Below are 24,159 nucleotides of genomic sequence, written 5' to 3' on the forward strand. Positions count from 1 at the left end.
ATACAAATTTTAGTTCTCAATAAAATAAAATAAAGCACTTAAAAAAAAATAATAATGACAAGCTAACCAGTTTGGCATTGACTGGTGTCCGTTCACCTGCCATGTGCATTGCTATCCGAGCAGCAGTTTTATCACTTGCTGCAGATTTAGCAGCCATAGCACTTCTTCCATGTACTGAAGCAGATGCAGCATCAACAATGCTGTAAGACTGATTCAGTTTAACTTCTCCATTCGTAGTAGACTTTGAATCCTCTTTGATTTGGGATCTCGAAGCTAAAATAGCAGCAAGTGCAGCAGCTCTTTCACTCTGTGCTTTGCTGCCACCTCCACCATGCAAGGCAGTTTGCCTTCCCTTCTCAGTTCCAAGCTCATGTAGCATCTGTTTGATATCTCCAGTTGCGTTTATGTTATAAGCTGGATCTGTACCAATTCTTTTCATTTCTGACCAAAAGGAGCAAAAGAAGCTTCATGACCAAGAATACTAAACAAATCTATAAAAATTCAAGTGAAGTAAGGAGTTTCAATGTTCTGCAAATCAAACAGTTCAAGAAATGTTGTTGGGTTGAGTAATTCAGAGAGATATCCTCGTACGTTTTCATCGATTCTCTACCTGGAATGTTTCCAAAAGAATAATTTGAGCTTCTATTTTCAGGCCAACCAATGGTAGCTGATGTAACCCAGACCAGAAGCCGGTCTTCAGGATACTCTTTATAGAATAAGCAGCACTTTAGGGTTTAATTTTACTGTTTTATGTCACTTAGTCAATTCTTAAAGCTGTATTTGTTGAATTTTTACTTGTGGCTAGGGGCTTTTGGCTTCCAATCTTTGCGGCTAGGTTTCTCTTCTTCTTCTATTTTTAGGGGGGGGGGGGGGGGAGTTTCTAGGGTAGATTTATATGATGGGAAAGGGTAGTAGGATTTGGCTAGAGAGATATAAGAGTTTGAATGAATTAGGTTTCTAGGGTTTTAGAAGGAAAAAGATGAAGTGCAGATTTTGGGAGTCTCTCCCCCCCCCCCATCTCTAGCTCCTCTTGTGACATAACAGTTTGGTTGCCTTCCTCCTCCAAAACCTTCTCCAATTCCTCAGCCTGGAACCACCACCGTCCCCACAGCCCCAAGCCTCCCTGGCTCCCTTTGGTCTAGTTCAAAAGCTACATCCCCCGTCACTCCCTAACCTTTGGAGAGCCCTTAACCATGCTCTTCCCACCCAACCGTTCCTTATTGGCCGCCATATCCCACTCAACCCCAGTTGCATCCTTTGTTGGAACGGTTTGGAAGACCCGGACCACCTATTTTTTTCTTGCCCTTTCTCCAGATTGCTCTAGGGAAAAGCCCTTGCTTCCATTTGGCCCTGCTCAAGGCGTTCTTTAGGTTTTTCCCTTGATTGGCCTTGGATTTTGAGAAACTTTGTAGGATCCTCCATTTGCGATCGGATTGGTAAGTTAATGTAATGTGCCTCTATCCATCACCTTTGGTGGGAGGGCAATCTTAGAAGATGGACTTCCAAATCCCACTCTATAGATTGGATTTGGAAAGCCATCTATTTTGATGTTTCTTCTAGACTGCTAGCCATCCCCCATCCCCCTGTTGATGATACCCCAAGGAACAGACTCATTGTTGTATCCAGGGGCCTTAGCTCTTCCTTTCGGTCTTCTGCTTAAAGACCTTGTATTTTTGTTTCCTTGTCTTTAATATATTATTTATTCATCCAAAAAAAAAAGATGAAGTGCAGATTTTTAGGTATCTAATGAGGGGAAGCGGCTGTGATGAAGTTTTATGGGATGATTAGTAAGGGAAGGGAGGTGTGATCCTAGGGGGAGAGTAATAGGGTGGAGGGGTAGGGGAATTATAGTTTAATGTTGGGGATGGGGGTTGTTGCTGCCACAAGGAAGAAGTGCACAAGGGCTAGAGAAGGGAGTTATAGGGTATGGGTTGGGGATTGAACTAACTTGATTAGGGAAGGGCTGGAGGTGAAGTCTTCATTCTTCAAGTTCCTAGGGTTATCCAAGCAGCAGCAAGTGAGAGGGATGGAGAGAATTTGAAATTTCACAGAAAGAACTCAGTGTGCATTCCTCCTTGGAACCCATGACTTCAACTCTCAATTCCTTCAATTAATAATCAAGTCTAATTTGTTTACACAAGGGTGGCTCTATTTATTGCCTTACATTTAAAGGAAATCTTAGTAGGACGCAACAAAATAAAAAGACTACTTGGACTATGACTCAACAAAAAACTCTAATTTGGGTTGGAATTCCTTCACACACTAAGATTCAACTTAAGCAACTATAAAAGGAATTCTTTTATTCAATTCGAACTTGCAAAATAAAAATTCCTACTTTAGGAAGGAATCCAACTTGAAAATAGGATTCCAACTAGAACTCCTAATTAGACAAGGACTTTGTCATAACTTGCTAACCAAGGACTCAAACTCAAAACAGAAGTAGATCTGGACTCCCTGTAGAAAAAGTGGAGTGCAACTAAGGAGATCCTTCTCTAACTAGGACTCTTAACCTGACTAGGACTCTTCCATTACTAATCAAAGACTAACTCAAATTCAAAAATAGAAGTAGATATGGGTTCTTAACAATACTCTGCATCCAATAAGACCCATCAGTACCCCAAAATGGAGGGCAAAATGACCAATTTGCCCCTGGTCAAATTTGGCCTTAATGGAATTCTTACTTACACCAGTAGCAGCATGAATCATGAAATCAGGTTTTATTCCCTCCTACACAAGAAAAAAATGCTTTAACTTGCCAATTGCCCTGTCCCTCGCATCAACCAAACCTTCCTTTGCCTCCTCCCAAATCTCCTGAGGCCTCCTCAAAGCGTGACTTCAAACCCATTTCTCTCTGCAATCATTTATAAATTTATAGCCAAAATCCAAGCCAACCGCCTCCAACTCATCATCCATCACCGAGACAGCCCTAACCAACCTACGTTGATCTCTAGAAAAAGCATCTCTGACAACATTCTCCTCTGTTCCGAGATTGTGAAAGGCTTTGAAGGAAAGCACAATTCTCCAGCAGCCCTCCTTAAATCAACCTACACAAGGCATCTGACCACTTTCTATCCACCTCCACATTCTCAGTCCTTGTCAATGGTTTTCCAGCTGGCTTCTTCACTACGAAAACTAGCATCTGCTAAGGCTGCCTACTCTCTGATGTAAACCAAGGAGGAGGGGATCCATAAAATTGCAGAATTTTCTTATTTTGGGTAATTCTAGAGTTTTGGGTTTGGGTTGGCTAATTTTGGTAAGCCATGGGTGCTTCCAAAGGGGCTAGACTTTGGTACAAAGGATCCAGGGATATGTGGGAAAGGTCTGAAATTCCTATGGGATGAGGTAGGAAAGGATTGGGAACTTCTCCAAGACTCTTTTCTTATCTTTTTTTCTTTCCTTTCTTTTTCTTTTGATCTTTCTTATCACTCTTTCTTCTTCCTGGTATTTCTTTTATTTTTTTTTGTCTCTTTTTTCTTTCTTGTTTTCTGCAAACCCTTCCTCCCCCCCCCCCCGGCGCCAGAAACAGTGTCTTGAGAGAGGGGAGGGATTTTAGAGGGCATTGGAGGCTGGGGAGGGAATGAGAATCTGGAGTTGCAAGGGTAAGGGAAAGAGATCCCTGACCTGAACAGGGAGGGAAGGGCCTCCAGAGGGTCTCAGAGGCCTGGGGTTGGGTTCTCTGGGCTGCGCAGAAAACGGGGGAAGGAGTCTGCGATGGGGAAAAGGGGGCCGAACTTATCTGGCATTGCTTGATCTGAAATTGCAGCTTAAAGTTGAGATCTCCCACTGAAATCGATGCTGAATGCTGTGCTTTAGAACTGAACGTTGAAAACCAGAATGCTCTCAATTTGACAACCGCAGCGTCCCCCTTAAAGGAACCCTGCCACCTCCTTGGCTGTAAACTCAGAATTCTTTATTCATTACAAACTGAAAATTTCTGTAGGAAGCTTGAGAATTTATAGCCTTTTACAACTTTAAAACATAATCAAACACTAATCCTAATTGACCACAACTTAGGTTCCTTATCTAGCTAGGAACCTTATCTACTAACCTTATCCAGATAAGAACCTAATTAAAAGACTCTAGGTGGGCACTGCTAAACTGAAACAGGCAACCAACTCCTAATCTGAAACCATCATGCAAGATAAACAAAATAATTCAGAAAAGACAAAATAACCCCAAAGGGGTGCGAATGGACTAAGGAGGACTAAGCCCCCTTGCGGCTTCTAGGGGCCTCCTCTTCGTGTTCACATCACTCTCCCTATCTCTTCCCTCTTGCCTACGAAGCCTTCTCCAGTAGTCTTCTAGCTAAAACCAATCTTCATCGAATCTCACCGCTTGCGAAGTGCAAATCAACGAATCTCACTTGGCTTTCACAAATGACCTCATGAATTTTTTTAAAGCAGAATTCTCCTCCACCTCCTCCATTATGTCCTCCTTGCATCTCTTTAAATCTCTTTCTGACCTTTGCATCAATCTCCTTAAATCCAAACTCTTTCTTTCCAGAGCTTCTGAACCCCTCTCCTCCACCCTCCTCCAACCCACTGGGTTCACCTTTCTTTCCCTTCCTGTAAAGTACTTGGGTCCCCCTATCCCAGTTAATCTCCATGGCCGCCGCTACACTCATGCTTGACCTTATCTAGAAAAAAATCCCAGTCTGGAAAGGCAAGCTTCTATCCTACATTGATATGCTCGTTTTGATAAAATTTAGTTCTTTAATCATCTTGAATTTACTAGTGTGGAGTCTTCACCCTTCCAAAGTCCACAATTCATGCCACAGAATCCCTAGTAGCTTCCTTTAGAAAGGTCAAGAAATCTCCAAACACCTCCAACCAACTGGGTTCAATGCCTGCAAACCCAAACTTAGCAAAAACTCCTCTCTCTTGCCCTCTAGCCCTTTGCGCCATGTCCTACAAAATTGTGGACGGATCCAACATCATCTTATGGAGTGACTATTGTCACCCTCTCAACATCCTTTACCATGTGCTAGGATCTAAGCAATAGACACCTTGGGTATACCGAGGCTATGCCATTTCACCCACTTCACAAATTCCGAATCCTAGACCCCCTCCCCCTTCCCTCATGATATAGACCCATCTAGCCTCTCCTCTTCCCAAACCCACCACCCCCCTCCTTTTTCCTAAATACCAACTCCTCTAGCTCCCTTCCAAGAATTCATCTTTCTCCACCTCTTACAAATAGAATCTTATTTGCTCCCCCTCCCCCCGAAAAAAAATACACTAGGCCAAGCTTGCTTGGTTCAAAAGCCACATCCTCCACCAAGCCTTCATTGTCTAGAGAACTTTCTCTCAATGCCTTCCCACCTAATCCATGCTCCTCCACCGCAACATTCAAACCAGCATATCCTACATTTTATACACCAAAGCCCAAAGTACCCCACACCTCTTGATGTAAACCCAAATTCTAGGGTTTGAGAATTCGAAATTAAACCCTAAAGTTGGGTCACCCTAGGACCCTCTTTCTGTGAACGCCAGTCTTCTAGAGTTGTAAAAGCTTGTAATTTAAGAGCTCTTGGGGTTCAAAGGTTAGGTTTAGGTCTTGGAGGTTTTGGCCAGGGTGAAGCTTCAAGGAATGAGGGTTTTAGAGGGTAGTACTATGCTGTAACTGGGTTTTAGATCTGGGAATTAAGTATAGGATTAGGTTTTTGGGTTTTAAGGCTGAATAGAAGGGTGGGTCTCAGGGTTTTGGTGGTTGTCGCAATGTAATTCCATAATTGAAATTCCAGGTTAGGGCTTTAATGGATGCAGTTTCAAGGTTCGATTGGGCTTAGGAAGGGACTGTTGTGAAACCTAGCCCTAACCTTGACCCGAAATCCCTGTTGTTTGTAGGTCCGACAACCCGAAGTAAAGTAAGAAGTCAACTATGGGCCATCCCAGTGGAAGACTTGGTGTTTGGCTTAGAATCCATGAGTGTTGATGATAGTGTTCCATTTATGGAAACTGCACCCTGATAAAGAAGGAACTAGTTGATGGACTTGGAGTACTCTCTGACTTGGTTCAAAGGCATTTCTACCTACTAGGTAAGTCACTTGGTGTGTGTGCAAAACCCCTTTATGTTTGGATTTGATATGAGCCTTCATTTCACTGTTTTGGACTTGTTGTCCTGATTGGTCGACTCATTGGTCGACTGGACCAGTCGACCAATCAATCGACCAATGTGATCTGATTTGCTGATTAGGTCTTTGCTTGCTCTATTTAAGTCCAATCTTGAGTCTACTTCGTATTTTCTGCCTCCAAACTCTTTGGAACGAACCAGAGCCCTCTGCAAGTCATCTCCCTTGCATCCTTGGTGATTCTCTTGACGGATTCGTCAAATCTCTTGCATTTGCACAAAAAGATATGTGATCATCCTCTTCTATGTTTCGTCTTTGATTTTCCATTACTTTTCTTTCCTTTTCTGATTGAGGACAGTAGAGGCGATGTTGCATCTCTGTTGCAACTATCTCTTTACTCATTCCCTCTCTTTTCCTAAGGATCTAAAGCTTGGTGGATGATCTTCATCAAGATCATCACTCGCTTTTGAAGGAAAACATGTATCTATTCTCTTTCCTTATTTAGATTGATGTTCTACAGTCTTAGATCTATTTCTCTAAAGAATCTATGCATGCTTTTCATGAATCCTTTATCATATTAGTGATCCATCATCCTATAGTTTCTCGTCCATGAATTTTGCTATGAATTCTTCAAGAACCATGATTGATCTAATTATGGTAAGTTTTTGTTTCCTAATTTGTAACTTGAAGACTTGATATGATTAGAGTTTTGAAGTCCTCTATATACTAGCATACTATCCTCACATATTCCCTCTTGTTTGGTACCCTTTTGAACCACCAAATTCGGTTTTGTATTCAAAAATCTCTGATTTTGTATGCCACTGTCTCTGTTGGTAGACCGATTGGTCGAATGAGACAGTAGACCAATCAATCGACCAATGAGGACAGCAACCTCATATTTGGATCTGTTTTGGATGATTTGATTTCCTTCCTTTTAGGTATCTTTCCTAATATGTTATATATACTTGTTTAGGACTTTCTTTCCAAGTTTAGAAAAGGTCTTACTTGATTCCCCCAAGATCCTTTGCTAGTTATATAAGGTAAGGATGGTTATTTCCTTAATTACATAGATTGCAAGAATCTAGTTCCTATATTTGAATCTCTTTGATTTATTTCCTTAATTAGATTCTTACACTGATATACTACTGATGCAACTACCTTGATTACAGTAGCATTACTTGTTTATGCTAAATTGATTCATGTATGATTTACTTACCAGTTATATACAAGTTGGATGTTGTTATTGATTTCTTTCCATATAAGAAGTTACCATATATGTGATATGATGGATTTATGTTTGTGAATGATTAAATATGGTTTGGAAAGGGGAGGTGTCCTTTTGACACTTCTGTCCTTGGACAACTACGGGAATATTATGGGATGTTTCCTGAGATGCCCTTTGGACACCTTCCTAAACTGTTGGATGACATATTTAAGCCTGTCTAGTAGTGTTTGGCTAGGATGTCCTGTTATGTCAGACCCTAATCGGAGGGGTATTGAGACCGAACGACCCGTGGTAGCATGGGGATTCATGGGCGCTCAAGACCGGTAACCAACCCGTGAGGGGACGTGAGAGCTTCCCGTTTACCATATGTGGATAACCAATAGGGTTGATGAGTCCGTAGTCAGGGACTATGAGGACTCTAGTGTGAAGGATACCGGAAAAGATCGCCAGGGGCGAGGAATGGACGTATCTGGATCTGACTTGATGTAACTAAGTAGGAGACTTGCATTTGGCTAGGCTTTGACCCTGACATGCGCCAGTACTTAGACCAATGATGATGTGAGAGAGTGGTGACTTAAACCCCCAGCCATGGAATGTCCCGAGGGATGCCGGACCCACTACCAAAAGGTTTTGTGTGATGAGACCTTCCTAAAGAAGTATGGTGCTATGACTTAAAGCATGTCTGCCAATACAGACTAGCATACATAAGAGTTAGAATCATAATGCATCACGTGTTTCATATCATATAGCATCTTATGTTGCTTTGAATTCCTGCTATTTATGTTGTTATGGGTTAACTACCTTACTGAGTTTCATTGAAACTCACTCCTTTTTGTACAATATCTTTTGTTAGATTACTCTACAGGTATTGATGACTATGAAGGTCAATATGAGGAAGCGCAAACTGAAGATGCGTACTTCACGCAAGGTGTTGGCAACCATGAAGATTACATTGAGGATTCCTCGAGTGGTCTTACTTGTTACCAGGATTAGCCCTACTTGGGAGCGTCTGAGTGTCATTGATGAAGTCTATGTTTATGAAGACATTCTTTATAAAGTAGAATAGACTCTAGCTTAGTTTGTTATATCTTTCTTTCTTGTCTTTAGAACCAGTTGTAATCTTCTTTTGACTTGCGATCTACTTTCTGTTGTTTGTAGAGTGAGATTCTGCCTCACTTTACTTATTGATTTAGACATTTTGATATCTTTCATACTTTGATGATATGTGATTTATTCTTTCCTTATTTGGATCTTTTGTTTATCTTTTGCACATTGATTATTTACGTTCATGATTATGTTATTGTCTATGTGGGAGGTTGATTACCTCGATACTTGGTCTTCGAGGCTGTGGATCACACACTCGGGTATGCCAGGTAGGGTACCGGTTGGGTGGATGTGACAACTGCTGTTAGTCTTTGTAAGTTCAGATAAAGTAGACTACATTTGGGTTAGTTCTAGTTGGGTTAGGATAGGTTTTAAAGAGTCATAAGTGGTGAGTCCTAAGGGGTTTGGGATTCTTGGATTTGATTGGGACTGAGATCAAACATAGGAGAAGGGGTGCAGATGCATTTAGGGTTTGGTTGAAGGATTTGGTAGTTATGAGAGTTTCTGTCAAACAAGGGATAGGGTATGACTAGGGTTTGGGTTGGTCTAATCGGGCTGAAACTGGAAGGAAAGGTCAATAGTGTTAGGGGGATAATGTTCCTAAAGTTTGGGACAGACCTAACGGTTAGATTGTCATCTGCCCTCGAATTTAGGTCTAAGAAAAAGTCCGAAAATTGCAGAAAAATAGAAAAGGCACCATAAAGGCATTAGGGTTTGGAAGCGAGGCTATCAGTAGGCTGTATACTTGGAGTAGAAGGCAGGCTGCTGTCAGAGTTGGACTGTCAGTGGACTTTGAAGATTGATTGCTGAACTTGAAGAAGATCACTCAAATTCGCCATGGCCCTCCTAAGAAGACCACAACGTTACTTGCCTCTAAATTAAAAGTTTTATTCATCAAATTCAACTTCCTTTACAATGAAGTAGGGTGGGCTATTTATAGTTTTACAAGGGGAGAGGAAAACTTGGATTTTGATAAGGAAACCTAATTGACTCAACTAGGGAACCGTCATAGACTAGCATTCCCTTTACAACTCAATAACAACCACAAAAGAAACCATCTTGGGAAATAATACCAACTAATCCAAAAGGAATCTTAATTTAAAATAGATTCCAATTGGACCACCATCTTTTGACCCCCAAAAACTCAAAAAAAATAAAAAATCTCTAGACTCAATCCAAATTCTACAGGTAGATATGGAGTCTTAACAATTAGGAGGTTAAAGTGAAATCAAGTTGTGTGATCCCAACCTAACTGTGGATCTCACCTACACAAGGACTCTCAAACAACTTGCAAAAAAATAAACAGAAAAAACAAAATAAAAACAGATTTAGGGTCCAGAGAACACATTGGATCAAATGGGACCCAAAGCTAAGACACTCGAACTATGTCAAAATAACCAAAATACCCCTATAAGGGTTCGGCCAGCCCTTTGGTGCACCAATTGGGCCTGGGTTTTGGACCCAATTATAGGGGGGTCAACCTTGTTCACATCACCTCTTCTTTACCTGCCTTTTTCAATACCCACCTAGCTCCTTGCTCTCACCTCCATTTGGCCCATTTCTAGACATCCTTAGCCCATTGCTACTGAGATCTGTTGGTTTGCCTCCATTTTTGAGGGACCTATGGTACTATAGGGAAACATTTGCATAGTGCTTTTATTTCCCACATTTGGGTGGAGCATAATCTTAACAGATGGACTCCCAAATCTAGATCCCTGGATAGATTTAGAAGGCCGTCTAAAAGGACATGACATCAAAATTCTCTTTTGTCCCCTAAACATCTTATAGATAACCAAAGAAACAGGCACATTGTTGTTACCTTGGGACTAAATTCTCCTAGGGTTACTCAGCTTGGGATGCCCCCTTCTCCCCCTCCCCTGGGGGGTATTTCTTTCCAATTGAGGTGTTGATATAAACTATTACTTAACCGGAAAAAAAAGTCTCCAGGGTAGACTCATGTTGGGCCTTCAATGCCATGAATTTTAATGTAATAGGCCACTTTATGGTAATTAGGTCGTACACTATTAATCTATAATAAGGGGCTAGATGGCTCTCTGCGTACCGTGGGGGTACACTAGAGCCATATGCACATTAGTATAGATTTCCCCTTTTACCATTTGGTTACTTAAGGTGTAAGTAACACTTTTTTTTTCTTTTTTCTTTTTTTTTCTTATTTTGTTATTCTCCCCTCCACCCCCCCCCCCCATAACCATTCATTTTTTTTCCCTCTTCGCTGGGGGGTGGGGTTTTTCCCCCTCCCCCCCCCCTCTCCTCCTTTCTCCCCTCTTTTTCTCTTGTTTTTTTTACCATCCCCCCCACACCCCAACCACTTAGGTTTTTTTCTTTCTTTTTTTTTTTTTTTTTTTAAAAAAAAAAAATCCTAATGGGGCCGGTTTATTTTTTTTAATTTTTTTTTTTTTTTTTTAATAATATTTTCTCTTTCTCTTTTTGTTGTTTTTTTTTTTTAAAAAAAAAAAAAAGAAAACAAAAAAAGTTTTTCCCAAATCAACATAAGTGTGTTCTATTAGGAGTCTAATAAGAGTTTGTATAGGAGTTAAGTTAGAGTTTGTATTCATATAGAATTCTATTCCTTGTAATATTCTACTTTCCACTTAATTATAAATAAAGGGCTTGAGATCATGGATCAATAAGCCATTCTACTACAATCGTTTATTTCTACATGGTATCAGAGCCTAATCTCGATTAGGGAATTAAGAAAAAAAAGAGAGAAGAGTGTCGAACTTACCTCCTCCCCTCTCTTGCTATCTCTGTCGTAGAAAAGGATCGAAACCCATCGTTTTTTTTTAGCAGTTCTTCAAACCAATCGATTCTTCAAACCAATTGAGTAACCATCGAAACTCATCGTCCTCTCTGGCTGATATTTAGTACCGCTGCATTCAAATCGACAACACCAAGAACAGAAAAGAAGAAAAAGAAAAAGAGAAAAAAGATCCGCTGCACTCCATCACCATCGCAGTTTTTTTTGGAACGATATTCTGAATTTCTGGAACCAGACTCCTTCAGCCATCGCTGTCTTCATCGTCTTCAGCCATAGCTGTCTTCATCGTCTTCAGCCATCGCTGCCATCATCGTCTTCAGCCATCAGTCATCAACCGAGTCTTATTCACCCACCTCTGCCATCGAACCAGGTAACCCCTTCTAAATCCCGTCTCCCTTCTTAAGCTGCTCTTCTAAATCCCGTCTCCCTTCTTAAGCTGCTCTTCTAAAACCCATTAAGCTGGCCCTTCCAAAACCCATTAAGCCTGGACCAAACCAGACCATATTTCTGAACCAGATTTTGTTCCCATAATTAAGCCCACCTGAACCAATCCTATTTTATATATATATATATATATATGATGTTTCAAGGGTTCATATTTTTCAGAGTTTATTTGTTTTAGTAGAGAGAGAGAGAGAGAGAGAGAGAGAGAGAAAAAAAAAAAAAAAAAAAGGGAGATTTGATCATATCATTGTTTGGCTATTGCATTGTGCGACGTTTTCGTTTTTTTTCACAAGGTGACTGAAGAACTGCAGACAATTTTTTCAACATGGCAACTATCGATGGTACTACTGCTCCCGGCCGCCCCGAACATTACCCAAATTTTCATCCTCTTTCGGTAAGATTTGATGGGACAAATTATTTGATTTGGTCACGATCTGCTTACTTAACTATTGCTGGAAGAGGACTTGTTGGATACATTACGGGCACCACTATCAAACCTTCTACCACAGGCGTTTCCCAGGAAAAATGGATCTCGAATGACTCTCTTATTATGTCCTTTCTCTTGAATTCCATGATTCCAAATATTGCCCGTGGATATCTATTACTTGATACTGCTGCCCAAATCTGGAAGGCTACTACTGAAACATATGGACAGTTGGGGAATGATGCACAGTGTTTATGAGCTACGAAAGAAGCTTCATGAGACTACCCAAAAGGAACTGACTGTGGCCCACTATTATGCTGAGTTGCGATCTCTTTGGCAAGAGTTGGATCATTATGGGGATTATCACCCCACTAATCCAGATGATGTGGCGACTTATAAGAAGCACATTGATAAGATTCGAGTATATGACTTCTTGGCAGGTTTGAACGTGGAGTACGATCAGATCAGAGTACAAGTCTTAAGTCGTTCTCCCTTTCCTACACTAGAACAGTCTTATGCTCTTGTTCACAGGTGAGGAAAGTCGTCGATTAGCCATGCTTCATACTCCTATTTTGGAGAAATCAGCTTTACAAATGTTCGCACTAAATCTGATCCGGCTAAGGAGATTGTCAAGTGTGAGCACTGTCACAAACCCTATCATACTAAGGAAAATTGTTGGAAACTCCATGGGAAGCCTGCTGATTTTGAGAAAAAAAGAGCACAAAAAAAGGAAAATCGAAAGCTCATATCTCTCGAGACAGCTTTCCACAAAGACCCTCTGCAGATGTTGGTCTCTCACAGGAGGAGTTAACTTCTTTGCGACGTATTCTCGCAATCTTCTACTGCTGCGGTACAACCTCTACCACTCGCTTCCTCTACTAATCAAACCAACTCCTACCTTGCTACTTCAGTAAAACTTTTACAAGCTTCCAAGTTTCTTCGCTTTCTACTCCTTGGATTATTGATACCGGAGCCACAGATCATATGACAGGTTTATCCTCTTTTTTCTTACAATATTCTCCAACTTCCGGAAAGGATAAAGTTCGAATTGCTTGATGGCTCCTATTCTTCCATTGCTGGAAAAGGGACCATTCAACATTCTCCATCCCCTGTCTTTGTCTAAAGTTTTACATGTTCCCTCTTTCTCTACTAACTTGCTCTCTATCAGCAGTCTTACACATGACTTAAATTGTAAAGTGACATTTTTCCCATCTTATTGTGTCTTTCAGGATCTGGTAACGGGGAAGGAGATTGGACGTGGTAAACTAGACAATGGACTTTATTTGCTCGAGCCGATTGAAGGATCTACTTCTGCTCTGACTACATCTTCTAATCAGGTCCATTCGGTAATATCAGACCTTCATCAGTGGCACCGTAGGCTAGGTCACCCCCCTCTAGGAACTCTTAAGAAAATATTTCCTGATTTAGTTTCTTCTTGTAATGAGGATGATTTTTTTTGTGAAGCCTGCATTTTTGCGAAGCAGACTCGTTCTACTTATTTACCTTCTCTTCATAATCGAAAAAATATTCCTTTTATGTTAATTCATACTGATGTGTGGGGTCCCCCGCCGACGTGTGTCTATCACTGGCCATAGGTACTTTGTTACTTTTATTGATTGTCACTCTCGTTCTACATGGATTTATCTTTTAAAACAAAAAAATGAAGTTTTCCGATGTTTTCGTGATTTTCATAATATGATTAAAACTCAGTTCAATGCCACTGTGAAGATCCTTCGCAGTGACAATGGCACAGAGTATATTGATGGTGAATTTCAAAGATATCTCTCTGACTCTGGCATAATACATCAGACTAGTTGCGTTGATACGGCTGCCCAAAATGGGGTGGCCGAAAGGAAGAATCGGCATCTCTTAGAGATAGCCCGTTCTATTATGATTGCTATGAATGTACCTGACCAGTACTGGAGTGATGCTATTCTCACTGCTTCTTACCTTATGAATAGGATGCCCAGTAGGATACTTGGTTTTAAATGTCCTAATGAGATTCTTCTAGGAGCCTCTTCTTTTGTTATTTCCCCAAAGGTTTTTGGATGCGTGTGTTATGCCAGAATCACAGCCCACCAGAGTAAGTTGGCTCCCCGCAGCCTACGCTGCATATTTTTGGGGTATTCTGCTACTCAGAAAGGGTACAAATGTTATCATCCTCCCTCCAAGAAAACCATTGTATCCATGGATGTACTTTTTCATGAGTTTTGCCCTTACTATACACCTCTCCAGGGGGAGAGTCCTAGAGGAGAGGTGTTCTTTCCGACTCTAGATCTTCCTTTCACACACCAACACAACTTAAGAGTCCCAGAAGAGTTTCCCCGACCGGGGGAGACTTCGCCAAGATACCCGAGGACTCTAATCCTCCCCCTTCAATTTCCGAACCATGTGAAGAACCTAGCCAAGGGGAGACCACTCTCGTGAGACACACACCGTTGGGGTCTTTCAAAACCAGATTGACCAAAATAAAGAGGTGCGGACTTATCGGAGGAAGAAATACAACCGGCTAAAGCGGTGGAGAAAGGGGATACGTTACCACTTCGCTCTCGCTGCTCCGTAATCGATTCTACTGAGGTATCTTCTTCTGATCTTCCTATTGCTGTTAGAAAAGGGGTCAGATCTTGTACTCAACATCCCATAGCTAAATATGTTTCTTATAACTCTTTGTCTGACTCCTACCGTGCTTTTATATCCTCTCTATCATCTGTATCTGTTCCTAAAAGTTGGCAGGAAGCCTATGCTGATAAGAGATGGAAGGAAGCTATGGTAGAGGAAATGCAGGCAATGAAGAAAAATGACACTTGGGAGCTGGTTACACTTCCTCCAGAAAAAAAACCAGTGGGCTGCAAATGGGTATTTGTGGTTAAACAAAATATGGATGGATCAGTCAACAAGTTGAAAGCTAGACTAGTTGCAAAGGGGTTTACCCGCACCTATGGGATTGATTATCAGGAGACCTTTGCCCCAGTTGCGAAACTAAATACTGTCAGAGTTCTATTGTCTGTAGCTGTGAACAAACACTGGAACTTGCACCAACTAGACGTAAAGAATGCCTTCTTACATGGGGAGTTAGCAGAAGAGGTCTATATGGAAATCCCACATGGTTTTTCCGATGACAATACTGCAGGGAAAGTCTGTCGGTTGAAGAGGTCAATATATGGGTTAAAACAGTCTCCTAGATGCTGGTTTGGACGCCTTCAGAAGGCAATGACTTCTATTGGGTACAAGCAAAGCAATGCTGATCATACACTATTTGTCAAGAAGTCAAATACTAACATCACACTTCTCATTGTCTATGTAGACGATATTGTCATCACAGGAATGATGGTGAAGAAATTCAAAAGTTGAAGAACTATCTTGGCAAAGAGTTTGAAATTAAAGATCTAGGGAAGTTACAAGATTTCTTAGGGATTGAGGTGGCTCGATCAAATAAAGGTATATTCCTATCCCAAAGAAAGTATGTCCTAGATCTATTATCAGAAGTGGGAATGTTGGGGTGTAAAGTAGTTGATACCCCTATTGAAGCTGGAGCTAAACTTAAAGAAAAAGAGGGAGAACCAGTGGACAAAGGAAGATACCAAAGGCTGGTAGGGAAGCTTATCTACTTGTCTCACACCAAGCCGTACATTGCTTATGCTGTAGGTATAGTGAGTCAATTCATGCATGATCCATATTTAGCTCATATGAAGGTCATTATCGTAATACTACGAAGATTTGAAGGGAACTCCTGGAAAAGGAATACTTTTGTCACCCACCGATAATCTAAAAGTAGAAGCATACACCGATGCAGATCGGGCTGGATCTCCAGACAGAAGTCAATTTCAGGTTACTGTACCTTTATTGGAGGTAATCTAGTCACTTGGAGAAGTAAGAAACAGAATGTGGTAGCTTTATCTAGTACTGAAGCTGAATATAGGGCTATGGTTCGTGGAGTTTGTGAGCTACTATGGTTGAAAGGCTTGCTGCAAGATATTGGAGTCCAAGTTCCAAACCCCATGATGTTATATTGTGACAACAAGGCTGCTATTAGTATTGCTAATAATCCAAAGGCAACATGATCGAACTAAGCACATTGAAATTGACAGGTTTTTTGTCAAAGGAAAGTTGGAACAAGGGCTTATCTGCATGCCTTTTGTAAGATCTGAAGACCAATTAGCAGATGTTTTCACTAAGGGACTGAAAGAAAGAGATTTCCTTCCTATTGTAGGCAAGTTAGGCATGAGTAATATCTATGCCTCAACTTGAGGGGGAGTGTTGGATTCTATTAGGAGTCTAATAAGAGTTTGTATAGGAGTTAAGTTAGAGTTTGTATTCATATAGAATTCTATTCCTTGTAATATTCTACTTTCCACTTAATTATAAATAAAGGGCTTGAGATCATGGATCAATAAGCCATTCTACTCCCAATCCTTTTTTTTTTAAAATTTGGTTTTTTTTTTTGGGTTTTTGGCCTTTGTTCAATAGGTTTATGCGGTCATGGGCCTCAAAGTCAGCTGCCTAGGGTAAGTACAAGAATAGTTAAAACTAATTACTTTAATTATGTAAGTTCTGCCTAACTTTAAGTTTTTTTTTGGATGAATAAACAATTATATTAAAGAGAAAGAATGAATACAAGATCTTTAAGCAGAAGACCGAAAAGGAGAACCAAGACCCCAGGAGACAAAAATAAGCATGTTCCTTGGGGTATCATCAACAGGGGGCAGCATGGTCATTTCTTAATATATTTTTTCCATTTCAGTTTTAAGCCTCCAAGCAGGCGAGCCTTGGCACAATAGCCGATGGACCACAGTTGTAGCCTGATGTTAAGTTATTGAAACAAGCCACTCCAAGAAAATTACTGGTGCAAGGCTGCATAGGAAAATTACACCTCTGCACCCTACCTGGGCGAAAGCCCTCCACACCGGGTTAGCCCTTTAAGTTTTAAGCGTCCAGGTATCAATTAACTAGAGTCCTTCCTTTTATTATTTCTATTTTTAAGAGTCCTTTTCCTTTTAAATTGCAAGTTGTAAGGCGTTATCTGATATTATTTATACGCCCCATCGTGGAGAAATAAAGCAGACTAGGTTAAGTAAATTCTGGTTTTCAGCATTAGCTGTGAGAGTCAAAAGTTGTGAAAAGAGGAATCTGGTGTTTAAAATACCAGAGTTCAATCAGGTTGGTCTGTAAAATTTCAGACCATCTACGTATTCCAGATTCCTAGCGTAAGGAGAAGAAGAAATCTCAAACATTCCATCTCTCATTGAAGCTTGAGGTTTTGACCTCCAACCCCAAAAAAAAAACCACATTTTTTTCCTTTGATTTGTGGATCCTTAAGACACCAAAATTTCCAAGTCAGATTTACCATATAAAATTACAGCTTCATCTAGGTCCTCTAGACCCATTAACCGCTGGAATCATACCAGGATTCAAATTCCTACCAAATTTAGGACTCTGAACCAGCCATCGGATCAGGCCAAATTCCACACCATATCACCCTTAGGACCTGTGTACCAATCCCTCAAAGTTTAATTTAAATCCAACTGTTGGAAATATCCCAAATTACCCCCACTATAGCCTAGTTCAAAGAAATTTCTTTTTTAGGGCTGATTTCATTGAAGAACTTGGAAGTGTGCTACCTTGGGGACTCTCCCCAATCAACTGCATCAAATGGGTTAAGAATTGGGTTCAGCCTTTAATTTTCAGTCTAGGAGTCTATTTTTGAGTATTTAAGATAAAGTTGTTACACGGGTAAGTATTGAAAACACATTGATGAATAGAATTGAGTTTTGTTTGTTGCTACCAATGAGGTACAATGGCATGACATGCTTATGCACCAGTGACCACCACCTTCTCTTTTCGTCCATCCAAGAATGTCTTCAATCATTCAAACTGTTGCTTTCACTAAAATATAAGTTGGATCATCCCCACCCCCACTTCTTCTAGTCCCCACTTCCTGAAACCCTAGCATCTCCTTTTACAGTTTTCATTTTCCACAAATGCCAGCTCATCCTAGCTACTCCATTATCCAATTCAACCATTGGAAAGTTAGAAAGGAGGAGAATGAACAATAGATGAAGAACAAGGAAAGAAGGTTGGAGAAGATTGTGCTGAAGAAGATGAGCATGAGTGATGTAAACCCAACTCTAGGGTTCGGGTTTCCATAATAATTTCCCTCAAATTAAGGGTTTGCCCAGAATCTTCTAGTAAATAATTTTAAATATATAATGGGATGCCTATAGATACCCAAGAAAGTTATTGGAATATCTTAGGAGGGAAAAGGGTTGATAGGGAAAAGATGTAGGTCGAAAAGGATCAATCTAAATTACATGGGAAAACTCAAAGCCTGGATGGGATGGTCTATTTAATATTAGGAGAAACAATATGGTGGAAGGGAATTAGGGTTCAAAATAGAATTGGGTTTGAGAAATAATATAATGATGGATATGGGTTGAATTTTGAAAGGGAAAAGGATCTCTTCTATTTCTACCTTTGTTTCTTTTCTTTTTTATTTCCTTCTTTCTTCTTTCTTTCTTTTTATGCTTTTTTCCTTCTTCTCTGCTTTCTGTTTCTGCCGCTAGGAGGAAGAGGCAGAGAGACAGCGCCGAGAAGTGTGGAGGGGGTGGGGGGTTTCGTGGGGTAGGGGAGGTGCTGGGGTGTCGTGGGGGTTTGAGGATTGTTGCTGCCCGGTCATGGCAGCCAGGGGGAGGGGCTGGGTGGCTTGCGCAAAAAAGTGGAGGGTGAGAGAGGGGCTAACAATGGCAGGGGAATGGGAGGGGTGTGCGGTGGGTGTGAGAGGGGAAGGAAGGGGATGGGGATCTGTTGTACCTACTCATAGGCTTCTGTAGTTCTTGATGAAGAGTGCTTGAATGTTTGTAGATGCTGGACATTGAAAGATGAATCCTAGACTTAAGAAGGGAGCTGATCTTTGAAGAACTACTTAATTAAAATCCGTCGTGGCCCCCTCAAACAGGAACCACAGTCTTCAACTCAATAATTCTTATTCCAATAATCAGACTTAAGGAATACAAAGAAAGAATAGGCTATTTATAGCCTAGTAAAGACCTTAACTCTAAATGGGATTCCTTTATAGATCAAGACCACACCATATTAATCACAACCGTCCAAATAAATAATAAAGGACCAACGGAAATCTCCTCGAGAATAGATTTCCCCTAAGGCTTAAACACAAAGGAACTCTTCTTGTAAATAAAGACTGTTGAGAATCTTATCTTTAAAGAAGAGTCCCAAGACTCGAGATCTTTTTGTTAACTTGAACTTGACTTTCTAACTAACTGAAACTCATTGATGAACACATTTATGTGTGAAATCTTAGGGCATAAAGCATATATTTTATACACTTTGAGTGGAGCTACCTTGGGTTTTATGTTGTTTTTGCAGATTTTATGAATTTTCAGGACTTGAGCGAATATTTGGAGTTTTGGGTATTAAACATGCGATTTTACACGTCAAGAGGTCCATTCAAATTCTCAAATGCGAAAATGGGCTTGACCCGGAGCATGATGGGCCAGAGATGTGATTATGGGCCAACTCCAAAGTATTTTAGAGATAAATAAGCAAATTTTGATCTACGGCTGAGATTAGAAATTATTAATCAAATCTACAGAGATATTATTGATAGAGTCCTAATAGAGAAAAAAGAGTCATTGCACACCTCAATATCTTATTTCCTATTTGGGATTTGATTAAAGAAAGAAAAAGAGGAAAAAGAATTATATTTAGAGAAGGAAGAGGCAAAAATCCCGTTTTTGAATGTCTCTGTCCAGTTTCGATGAAGCCCTTCATCGAACGGTCATTTGGTGTCCAATTGAGCTAATTTTTGGAGGAGAGCTTTACGACTTCTTAAACCTAAAATCCAACAGTGGAATTATGTATTTGATATCTCTAAGTCCATCCGATTGGTACGTCAAAACCCTAATTGGTTGAGTCAGATAAGAATTTGAGTTTTATTCAAATTCAGTCGTGCCTCATATCTCATGTAAACTCTATAAAAGGAGAGCATACTCCATCAAGGGAGAAGGTGTTCTAGAGCTTAGGAGAAGCACATTTTATTTTCTCTTTGGTTTATTTAGGCTTTCTTTAGTTTTCTTTGCTTGCATTTGTGAGATTTTAATCTCTAGATTGAATGTTTAGGTTTAATTTTTTTTATGTAATGCAATTCAAGTTCAAGTTTCAACTTTTTAGATTCGTTTTTCTCTGGGTCTAGCAATTGCAGATTTAGATCATTCTAGATCTAGATCTGGTTGTTAGGGTTGGTTGAGATTCGAATCATTTGTTCAATTTGCAAGTAAGTAACCTTCTTTATTAATCTTCTCTCCTCCCTCCATTCCCGCTTCTATCTACCCCTCCATATTCTTAATTTAGGATTTACTTTCAGCATTTATTTATTATTCTCCCTTCCCCTGGATCCTTGATCAGAGATGCCTACAATCGTGCCTCTCTTTGGTTAAGGTTTCCATTTTACTTTCTGTTATTTACTTTCTGCAATTTACTTTCAACATTCATTTATTGTTCTCCCTTCCCCTGGATCCTCGATCAGAGATGCCTACATTCGTGCCTCTCTTTGGTTAAGGCTTCCTTTTCCTTTTATTGCTTTGTTTATTGCTTTGTTATTTACTTTCTGACTGTTTTTTTTTCTTTAATATTCCCCCCGATCGGTGGACTGTAAGCTACAGCAAAGGGTCCACGGTCAAAGTCATTATTATTATACTCCCCTTCCCTCGATCCAGAGCTGACCCTCGGATCACTTACCTTTTCCTTTTATTTATATTGTTCGCAATTTTTTCCTGTCTTTTATTTATGCATTGATTGTGTTTACTTTATTTTTTGTTTTAATTCGATTGCATTAGATGCATGGATTAGGATCATTTAGTTTAGTTAATTAGTTTAACAAAAATTGAATCATTCCACTCTCGCATTACTATTAAGAAGTTGAATTCTAAGTGGCATATCTCCCTGAGATCGACCCGTTAGCTACACGATATTGTGCGCTTGCGGTTACTTTTAAATTTCACAAACACTCATCAATTAATTAAAACTAAAATTTTGAAAATTGGAATTATCCAATAATTAGGGCTTGGACTGACCAAGATACCCCTCTAAGAGGATTCAGCCAGCCCTAGGTGGGCCTTTTTTGAGTGGCATGGGGCCCACTACAGGGTTTCGGCCAAGGGGAGGTTTTTGGTTCCAATCAATTGAGGAGAAGAACAAGAAAAGAAATGCTAGAACTCAAAAAAGGTGGGCAAGAATATGGAAACACCTTGCCAATATTCATTACTTTAAATGTATTACAAGAATTGCACCTGTGTCCCTAGGGAAGTCATGGGCAAAAGACAGAAATTACAAGTTGAACTGAAATAGAGATAAGTACCCCTATTACATGACAAGAAACTAACATAATATCTTTCCATAACCTGTCCACAACATTCCCAAACCACCAGCAATGCCAAAGGCCCAGAACCACACTGCTGCCCCCATTCCACCATCAAAAACCCTAAGTTTCTATTTCATAATTTTGCAATTACTTTGCATACAGCCATCAAAATCCTTCCGTACCGTGAACATACAACCTACTCCAGTCCCTTTATGTTTCATCTAAAGTTGCTCCCCATCTGACTAGTCGAAACCCTAAACTTCCAAATCCATCCCTAACCTGCAAATTTCATAAAACCCAATTTACTTTTAACCAGCCATCCAAACCTCAACATATTTTGATCACATACTTCACATACCCTCCTAGTAACTATTCAATTCAGTTGCAACTTGACTGCCAGCCGAAGTCCAATTTCGTCTTCACTTTTTCAAAACCAAAGTAATGCAGATTCATCCCCAAATTAGGCTTCTATCCTTAAGATTAGTCTAGGATTGGATCAGAAATGTATTTGGCCTTCACTTTGACGGGTTTATTTTGCAATTGGCCAATTTGATGGGTTTAAAATATGAGTAGAAAGTTGGAAATATCTTCTAGTTAGAGCCTATATTAAATCTATTTTTCTTTAGTATTTCAATTTTCTAGTCAATTTAGGTTATCTACCAGGTTAAGGATTAGATTAGGCCATCCTTTTTTAGTATAAAAGTCCATATTGGAGTTTGTTTCCAATTTTGAGTCCTAATTTGGGTTTCAAATAAATCAGCCATATGGCTATAAATATAGATGTAATTACTCAGTTGAGCTATGAATCGACGAACCGAAATTTGAGTATTGTCATCAATAAGATAGAATGACACAGCATCCCCCCCCCCCCCAAAATAAAAAATCCAAATCTCTCCAGCCACAACTCCAATCAACTTTCCCCTTTAAGATTAATGATGCAGAATTGAAGACATATACAAGAAAGAAAAAGCCCAATGGGTCAAGCCCAAAAAGGCCTAAGGATATGACCCAAATCAGCCCATAGCTTTTATGGGCTAGGACTGTTTCAGTGGGTTGAAGTCCACCCACATGTTATGACCTTCATGGGCTAGACCTAAGCCCAAGTCTAGTTCTTGAGATTTTCATCAAAGTCAATAAAAAGGGCTATAGTTTGAAAATAAGAAACTTTTTTCAAAAAGGGTTTTCCTTTGTCAAGAGTTAGGTAGTGGTTTAGTCATTAATGGGTACATGTTAGCTAGTGATTGGATGTTGCATTTAATATTTATGTCTCTTTATAAAGGCTATATAAAAGGGACTTATGTAAGAGGGTGAAACACTCACCTATCATTTGAAATCAAATTGCTTTGTTAGTTATTCTTTTCTTTGAAGAAACCTTGTGTGTTTGATCAAGGTAGGTTGGTGTCAAATCCAATCAATCCACCTTGCAATGTGAAAAGCTCAGGTGTTACTTTGTTGTCCTTGTTGTTCTCTCATTTTTGCTATATACTCCCCCATTTCTCCATCTAGCAATAAGCCCATCTACTATTTCGGTGACTACCCTTACCTTGAAGTACAAATCTATCCCTATTGTTCTGATGTTATCCTAGAGTTATCATTGTAATAGCTCTCTAGATTTCAGCTTTGCTTCACATCTGAAATATGTGAAATCTAAATTTTCTTCCTATGAAAAGATCCTATTTGGCTACAGTACTACATTATTTGGCATCAAAGCGGTTACCATCAGATTCGTATTTGGCCCGGGGATGAATGGAAGATTGCCTTCAAGAGCAAGAATGGAGAGTCATGCCTTTTGGGCTGACGAATGCACCCAGCACATTCATGAGGATTATGACATAGGTACTTCATCCTTTTATTGGTCATTTTTTTGGTCATATACCTTGATGATAAATTGATCTATACCAAGCATCCAAATGATCACATTGATCACCTACATCAAGTCTTGAGAGTGCTTCGCATTGAGAAGCTAATCTCAAGAAATGCTCCTTTATGCTGCCAAAGGTTGTGTTCCTCAGTTTTATTGTCTCATCACAGGGGGTTGAAGCTGATTCAGAGAATATAAAGAGCATAATTGATTGGCCTACACCAAAGTCAATCACCAAGGTTCATAGTTTTCATGGATTTGCATCGTTTTACAGGAGATTTATTCGGAACTTTAGTACATTCATGGAACCTATTACCAAGTGTTTGAAGCAAGGCAAGGGTAAGTTCAAATGGACATCAGCAAGAACCAAAGCCTTTCATCTTATCAAGCAAAAGATGAAAGAGGCTCCAATATTTCACTTACCAAATTTTGACCTATATTTGAGGTAGCAACTGATGCTTCACATATTGGTCTAGGAGGTGTACTAATACAAGGTGGGCACCCTATTGTTTTCTATAGTGAGAAACTCGATGCCAAGCAATGCTATTCAACATATGATTTGGAGCTTAATGTTATCGTCCAAGTGTTGCACCATTGGAGACATTGTCTCATTGGCAAAGAGTTCATTCTCTACACCAATCATAAGGCCCTCAAGCATCTACATTCACAGAAGTCGATTAGCAATGGGCACGCCAAATGAGTTGCTTATCTGCAAGAATTTGTGTTTGCAAATTGCAATAAAGTACTAGGCTGGAAAGAAGAATATAGTGGCTGATGCATTGAGCCGAAAAGTACTTACTCTTAACACATTCTCAGCACATGCAGTTAGCATTGATCAGATCCATGATGAGTATGCGTTTGACAATGTTTTCAGCATGC

General features: G+C 40.0%; 1 protein-coding gene across 1 annotated transcript in view; it reads right to left on the reverse strand.

The window, feature by feature from the left end:
- The window catches only part of PUB49 (plant U-box 49), a 34,200-nt gene that overhangs the window by 3,129 nt on the left and 6,912 nt on the right, over positions 1–24,159 (reverse strand). Inside the window, exon 7 of the mRNA XM_089154955.1 lies at positions 68–441. Coding sequence (XP_089011081.1) covers positions 68–441 — 374 coding nt within the window. The remainder of the gene's footprint in view (positions 1–67; positions 442–24,159) is intronic.

Source organism: Hakea prostrata, chromosome 5 (assembly GCF_041222555.1).
Source record: "Hakea prostrata isolate BN-2017 chromosome 5, UWA_Hpros_2, whole genome shotgun sequence".
In the NCBI taxonomy this organism is placed as follows: domain Eukaryota; kingdom Viridiplantae; phylum Streptophyta; class Magnoliopsida; order Proteales; family Proteaceae; genus Hakea; species Hakea prostrata.